At 44.2% G+C, this 8015-nt stretch overlaps 1 protein-coding gene across 1 annotated transcript; it reads right to left on the reverse strand.

The window, feature by feature from the left end:
• Window positions 1-2561: 2561 nt before the first annotated feature.
• Window positions 2562-5824, reverse strand: LOC310695495 (lysophosphatidic acid receptor 1-like). The gene has a single exon (XM_083480113.1). It carries the CDS (start codon window positions 3575-3577, stop codon window positions 2612-2614), a length of 966 nt encoding a protein of 321 aa, XP_083336239.1. The 5' UTR covers window positions 3578-5824; the 3' UTR covers window positions 2562-2611.
• Window positions 5825-8015: the final 2191 nt, after the last annotated feature.

The following is an 8015-nucleotide window of genomic DNA, read 5'->3' on the forward strand; positions in this document are numbered from 1 at the left end:
TATAATTACAATATACAGGGTATATTTATTGTTATATTATTCAGGGGTGCAAACTCTTATCCGACAGAATGTCTGGTTTTAATAATTTGTTTAACTGTGTTATGTATTTTATTCTATTTTATATACTGTATTTGATCTTTTGTAATGGTTTTGGCTAGACAAAGTAAGTAAGTAAATAAATAAATAATACTCAGTAGTATTGCTACTGCTACTATTACATCATCATCATAAGCTGTAAACTGATTGTGCATTTTGGAAACTTTGATGTTTTAATGATTTTGAAGTCGTGATGTAAAGTCTTACGTAAACTGCATAAGTTTATGACAAAGGAAAGGCAGAATATAATTTTTTATTGTTTTTCTTAATCTGTTTTAGTATTGTTATTAAAAAAATTAATGTCTTAAAATTATTGTTAATTTTTCTTAGTGATGTTATTGTTTTTTCTTTGTTATAAACTGCTTTGCAGTTTTTCACAACCAAGTGATGTAAATTTTATGAAATAAACAAGTTGCAGTCAGAAAAATAACTGGGTGACCAATGTGTCCAAAACCAGGATATATGTGTGCATGTGTGTGTATTCTTTGAGGCCAGATAAGGGAGCTAAGCCACATAAAAATGCTAATGTTTGCCCTCTGTAAACATTGTGAAACATCACTATCTCTTGTGCATTGATGTACCAGTGAATTAAATTAAATGTGGTGAGCTTGGCTTTGCTCAGAGAAAGGTTAACGATACTAAAAGGAAGGATTGCATTTTATTAATGTCATGCCAAAGCAAACACTGCAAAGCCTTCCCAGTTGGCTCTGATGTTACATTGGGTTTATACACACACAAAATCCTTCTAAAGCTGCTCTGCTTGAGAGTAAATCCCATTGAACCCAATGGGGTCTGCTTTTTAGTAGATGAATTGCTGCATGAGATTTTCCAGTTCTGCTACATATATTGGTTGAGGTTTCTCAGCTGAGTTTTATTCATGCTGAAGCCTTTGCCAACCTGGTGTCTCCCAGATGTTTTGGACTTAAAACTTCCATCAGCCCTGCTGATTGAGGCCAATGGGAGTTGTAGTCCAAAATATCTGGAGGCTACCAGGTTGCCAAAGGCTGCCCCAGATTGTTCCATAAGAAAGCACATTATCCAAAGTCACCATGCGTCACATATAATTTGATGTAGCATTTATTTTTCATCCTATCTTAATATGTTTTTTTCAATCAACAACAAAATTTTAGTCAGTCCAAATATATATGTATATATAATTACATTAAGCTGGTGTTTCCCAGACTCCTGTTACACCTGCCCAACTCTCTGTACTGCATGAAGTTTGGAATGTTGCTGTTCATTCTAATCAAAAGGAGGGTGGTGTGAACCTTTTAAACCACAAATCGAAATTCTACTGTCTAATAACTCACTCTGAAGTTAGTTCACGGTAGATAATTTCAGCCCAACACGATCCTGTTCATGAATGCTACCAAGGTGTAGGTAGCACAATTCTATTGTCGATAGGAGAGAGCCGATGAATTGAATCCCCCTCTCCCTTGTACTTGAGAACTGTCCAGTGCTGAAGCTGGCTCGCTTTGGTGAGCTGAAACATTAATTCAGATCTCTGCAACTGCCAACTACCCATAGCCCCTATAAAGAGATTTACGCTGCAATCCTAAACACATGTCCTTGGGGAATGCACCCCACTGAACTTCTGAGTAGACATGCATAGGACTGAACTCTCGGTGATTGCTCACTGCGGACATTTAATAATAATAATAATAATAATAATAATAAATTTTATTTATATCCCGCCCTCCCCAGCCAAGCCGGGCTCAGGGCGGCTAACAACAGTCAAATAACAATCAAATAATAACACATTCTAAAAATATTTCATTATAAAAATTAGTTAAAATCAAATTGATGGCAACCGATTAAACAAAATTCTGTGCAGGTTGCCAGAGGAGGGAGTCAGGCTGCGCCCTGACCAAAAGCTTGGCGGAACAACTCTGTCTTGCAGGCCCTGCGGAAAGATGTCAGATCCCGCAGGGCCCTAGTCTCTTGTGACAGAGCATTCCACCAGGTTGGAGCTGCAGCCGAGAAGGCCCTGGCTCTAGTTGAGGCCAGCCTAACCTCTCTGCGGCCTGGGACCTTGAGGGTGTTATTATTTGTAGACCGTAGGTTTCTCTGTGGGGCATACCAGGAGAGGCGGTCCCGTAGGTACGAGGGTCCTAGGCCGTATAGGGCTTTAAAGGTTAAAACCAGCACCTTAAACCTGATCCTGTACTCCACCGGGAGCCAGTGCAGCTGGTATAGCACCGGATGAATGTGATCCCGCAGCGAAGACCCCGTAAGGAGTCTCGCTGCGGCATTCTGCACCCGCTGGAGTTTCTGGGTCAGTCTCAAGGGCAGCCCCACGTAGAGCGAGTTACAATAATCCAGTCTGGAGGTGACCGTCGCCTGGATCACAGTGGCTAGGTCAGGGCGAGAGAGATAAGGGGCCAACTGCTTAGCTTGGCGGAGATGGAAAAATGCCGCCTTTGTTATAGCTGTAATCTGCGCCTCCATAGAAAGGGAGGTTAAAGATGTTTGGGTGAAAATGTACAAGACTGGATTCACTTTGGTCCGAGCAGGGTCACATTTTCCCAATGGCCTGCACTTCTATGCGGTTGCTGGAAGGGCACTTCAAAAACCTGAGTCTGTGCCACAAAGTTTTCACTTTCAGGGTGTAGATGATGGGGTTCCCCAATGAATTCATGGTGATCATGATGGCGGTAAGGTTTCGGAAGACGTAGACATCCATGGAGAAATTGTTGGGGCACTGCTGAGTGGTTATATCCAGGACAACGCCAGCAAAGAAGGGTGTGTAAGACAGCAGAGACAGCAGCCAGATGAAGATGCTTGTCCGGGCTACTTGGATCTCGGCCAGCCTGTAGGTGGCATGGGTTTGCCCCAAAGCACCCATTGCCATCTTGTGTTTCCTCAAAAACCCAATGATGTTGCAGTAGGTGAAGAAAGGGAGGACCAAAACCACTGCACAGTGAGGGATAGTGATGAAAATAAGGTAGTCGATACACAGAGGGCTGTAAAGCGCAGAGGCATTGTCTCTATCCAAGCAATTCCAGCCCATCAGGGGCAGGAAGCCCAAAAAGAAGCTAAGCCCCCAGACACCCAGCACCATGCCTAGGATCTGGTTCCTGCCAAGGCGCCATCTTCTCCTCAGGCATTCCGCCACAGCCAGGTAACGCTCAATCCCAATGAGGACTAAGTTGTAGATGGTGGCCAGGATTGACATGGTGTAGAAGGCATATGCTGTGAGGAGTTCCTTGGACCCACTGATGGTACTTTGAGGGTTGGTGACAAACAACAGGGCAATCCAGAAGCCTGTAGAGCTAGTGAAGAGGTCGGAGAAGGCCATGTTGCAGAAAAGGATGAAGATGGGCTTGCGCAGTTCTTTGGAGTAAACCACGGCAAAGATGACGGCAGAATTGAAGAGCACAGAGATTAAGGAGATGGTCAGCTGAGGAGCAGCCAAGGAAAGCACCAGGTCACTGGTCCAAACATGAGTAGTCTGATTGAGGCAGCTCTGGTGCTTAATCATGGTGAGGGTCAGGCTAAATCAATCAGGAAGCGATCAGAGGGGAGCAGGCAAGGCAAAGCCAAGAGTCGAAGGCAGGAGTCAGAGCTAGGAAGTTAGTTGTTGCTCTGGCAAAATCTCAGTCTAAACACAAAGACCTGTACCGCTGTTTCTGCCTAGGAGGGGCTAACGGCAACCTGGGTGCTGGGAGGTCCAGTCCAGAGTCTGAGGATTCTTATGCTGCCTTAGAAAATATTGCAAGGTATGGTCACTCACCACATTAGGCAGCTGCTCCCAGAGCTCTTTGAGACCTGGTTCTAGGTCCAGTGACTCCCAATGACAACAGGTCAAGCTTTTAAATGACCGCTCTTTTTCTTCCCATAGCCTACGGTCCTAAGCTGGATGGAAAGTTGGGTGACCTCCTGCTTTGCGGCTCCAAGGGGTGGGGATGGGGGTTGAACACAACAGGTTTCTGCTTTCCAGAATACTACCCAAGCTGTGGGTTAAACGTTAACTCCTGTGCGTCAAAACATTTTGGTTATTGGTTCAGGGTGATGGCTCCCAACCCTGAGGTTGCTAGGATGGTCCTAGGTAGCAAAGGCATCTAATAAGCTCCCTGTAATCTCTCTGTGTGGTTTTCTCCATCTGGAATCTCATCTTGGACGCCTACACTGGAATTGCGTTAATTAACTGCCAAACATTAAGCCTCTTGAAGCAAAAACAGTCTCTTCAGAGAGAGAGAGATGGGGAGAGACATGGATGGATGGATGGTTGGATGTCTAGATACATAAAAGAGAAGTGCCAAGAGCAGATAGCTTGATGCAGATAAATAAAGAGAGAATAGGATTGTAAAGTTGGAAGTCGCCACAAAGGTTATCTAATCCAGTCCCAGGAAATCTGTCTTCCAACCTTTGCTGAGAAAGCTCCAACAAGGGAGAGGTCACCACCCACTGACACAGTTTGTTCCAGATACTGCCATCTGCAGCAATGAATTTTCTCCATTGTCTGCTCAGCAGCCCTCCAGATATTTGAAGACAGCTATCCTATTGCCTCTTTATCATCTCTTCTCCAAAATAAACATGCTCAGCTCCCTCAACCTTTCTCCATAGGACTTAGTATCCAGGCCTCTCACTATCTTGTATCTCCTTCCTAGAAAAATGTTCCTGCTTGTCAATATCCTTAAACTGCCCATCAGCAGCCAGGGTCAGGAGGTCAGCAGTAAAAAGCACTGGTGTCAGTGAAGTTAACTCTTTATTCAAAGAAACCAAAACAGTGCAGGCTTAGCGATTGCAGCAACTCTTCCCAGTAGGACTTGTCTCCGTGAGGCATTTGTGGGGACTGAATGTGCCTGCCTTCCCACTGCTCTCTAAGGCCTCTCCCAGTTCATTTTCCTGCAGCCTAAGGCTCCATCTTCATTTCTCTGTGTCCAGCCAGTCCATGACATTGCCCCAAAACTGGCCACAGTATTCCAGGTGAGATGGGCAGGTGTGCGTATATATTAGGGACAATGTAAGTTGATGTGCATGATGCCAAGTGGTTAATGCATTTAACAATCGGGCATTGCACACATTCTCCAGGGGTGATGGCGAATGTGCACATAATAGCTCCATGAAGAAGGAATTGTGCATATTTTTCCGGTCAATCTACATTTCTGGAGCACTTTAGAATGCTGAAATGGACAGCAGTATTTTGGCACTATAAGCGTCAAGAAATCCATTGTGGTTGCTGCTTTTGTGGCTTACAGTCCACTTTGGCATAATCAATGCTTTAAGCCAGGGATGAGGAAGATGTCACCCTGCAGATGTTGCTGGGCTTCAATTCCTATCAACTCCAACTAGTATTTCTGATGATTAAGGATGATGGGCTTTGTAGTCCAACAAGATCTGGCGGGCATGCAGTAAGAATCTTAACTACCATATGTGAACTACGTAAGGATGAAGGCATCTGTCAATTTGGGTTTCTCTCAGTTTCTCATTTTTCCACATCTAATTTCAGTTCTCCACATTTCCATGACAGGTTTTTAAAAACCTTTATGAAAATTCATTAGCATTTTAATGCAAATTTATCCTAGTGCACCAATTTTTGTATGCAATTTCTCTAGATGTGCACATTTCCCCCTGATAGTCAACATTCTGTGATAACTGAGCATGCTCACTGAGTTATTACTGAGGTGGGGAATTCCCCCTTAGGATTGCTTTTCCCCAAAAAAGGTTTGTGATACGCTCTAATACCTCCCATTCTTGAGTGTGGCTGATGCTGTTTTGACCAAATAATTATTAATAGCAAATACCTTTGTGCATCAGAAGTAGATGGAATGATACCATGCCAATGTCCAGAATTCTTAGTTGCACAGCAAATCTTCCGGGCTCTTCAGAAATCCAAAACTTCCAAACATGAGCTTCACTTTGATTGCATCAAAATCCACCTTGAATAAGAAAAGAGGATGGGTTTGCACATACTGCACTAGGACAGGAGAGGGCACTGTTTCAAATGGAAGCACTCAACCATCTCTCTTCTAATTGCAAACATATATCTCCTTTTTAAAAGGATGCCTAGGTGGTCACTCTAATGTCTATTCTCAGAAGTAAGACCCACTGAGTTCAGTAATACCTATTCCCAGGAATTTTGTATACGATTGCAGTTGCAGTCCTACTGCAGGATTCTATGTGATTTTTAGTTGCACTAATGCATTATTCTCTATTTACATTTTGTTTATCAGCATTTTCGATTTTCCCAGGTCCTCACACTGGCAAGAAAAAAACCCAAACATGGATCTTCATTATGTGAAGGACTCCAGTTCCCATCAGCTCTGACCATCAGCCAAGTTGGCTGGGGCTGATGGGAGTTGGGACTCCAGCAATATCTGAAGGGCCACAGGTCCCCCACCCCTGAAAACACAAGGGAAGCATAATATCAGAACAAAGACTTTGACATAAATTTTATTTACTTTATCTACATTCAGCACCCCACAGCTGTATTTGCTGGCTGAAGAGTTGTGGAACTGTTGGCTACCTGAGGTCATTAAGCCCAGAGCCTGACCCAAATCAGCTGCCTTTCAAGGGCTCGCCTAGGGTTGACCGTAAGGACAGGAGTGTGGGAGACGCTTAAAGGCCTACGTGCATAGAAGCAATTTGCCAAGAACACCTCTCTGTTTCTTATCTCAACTTCACATCCACAAACTTTGTTCCTCTGAAATGATCCATTGGATATACAGTAATTTCCCCCAACCTCCCACTTCCTTTTCAATTGCAGTTTATTGCCAGGGATGTCACTGGATCCTCCTCCAGACTTATCTCCATCTCTCTGGATAAGCAAAAGGACAGTCTGCCCAGACCATAAAACATTTTGTTTTACAGCTGGGAGAGGTGAGCCTTGAGATAAGGATTGTGGTCACTTCTTTGTTAAGGGGGACATGCAGAGATAAATGCCACTACCTTTCCATGTAGATACAAAGGCCACAGCAGAATGAACAGGTAATTCTGTCAAAGGGCATGCAGAATGGGGGGTCAGGGACTGGTATTCCTCTGATTCAAACATATGCATATTTTACAGTACACATGTATTTTTGTCCACATTACTTGGCTACTTTAGAGCTTGCACTTGTGTTAACCTCCAGCCCCCTACTGGAATGCGGCCCCCAACAGCTTTCCAATGGAGTAATGTGGCCCTTAAATCAGATTATCTGAATGCAGTATTTTCTATTTTTGCAAGGAATCCAGGTGCCCTTCTCTCTGCTGAATACGTAGTCATTACATTCCCAATCCTATTTCAGACGTAGCACCAAGCCACAGTTCAATGTTACAATAATGTTGCTCCAAGCTTCACGCTCATGCTCCACCTTTGTATACGAAGGGAGGCAACCAAAAATTCCACTTTTGTTTTGGAACAATCTAATTTCCTGTTCAGTTAACAGGAGTTGGTCAATGGGCCAGCATCTGAAAGTCTGTTAGAAACATTTCTCTTGTGGTCAGAGGTATATCAACAGGCTCAGTGGGGGTAGGAACCTTAGCTCAGTTGTCAAGCATTCGCTTAGCATGCAAATGTTCCCGTGTTCAATTCCCGGCATTTCCAGTAGCAAGCAATGGGACAGTCCCGCTCTCCACCTGAAACCCTGGAGAGCTGCTGCCAGTCAGAGCTGCCAGTACTGGGCAAGCTGAACAAACGGTCTGGCCCACAATAAGGCATTTTCCTAGGATCCTCAGACAATTCTGTCAGCTCTCTGGGACAGGGCAAAGGGCCGGCAATGAGTTTTTTTAGAGACACAACTTGGATACCAGAACTGAGTCATCTTCCTGAGCCTCCAATTCCCTCCTCCCTGTCAACGGTCAATGACAGCGAAGGTGCTGCTGCTGACATGTCCTATTCCAAGGGGTGTGCGTTTCAGTTCTGGCCTGCCTTGATCCATGCAGGACTTAAATTGGCTTTCCTCACACCAGCCCATGAGGCAAATGTAAGCCTAGAG

The sequence above is a fragment of the Podarcis liolepis genome, assembly GCF_965112155.1.
Source record: "Podarcis liolepis genome assembly, chromosome: 16".
Classification (NCBI taxonomy): domain Eukaryota; kingdom Metazoa; phylum Chordata; class Lepidosauria; order Squamata; family Lacertidae; genus Podarcis; species Podarcis liolepis.

Bases quoted from the DNA above. Each gene is read 5' to 3' on its own strand.
- LOC310695495 (XM_083480113.1), bottom strand. From the start codon at position 3,577: ATGATTAAGCACCAGAGCTGCCTCAATCAGACTACTCATGTTTGGACC.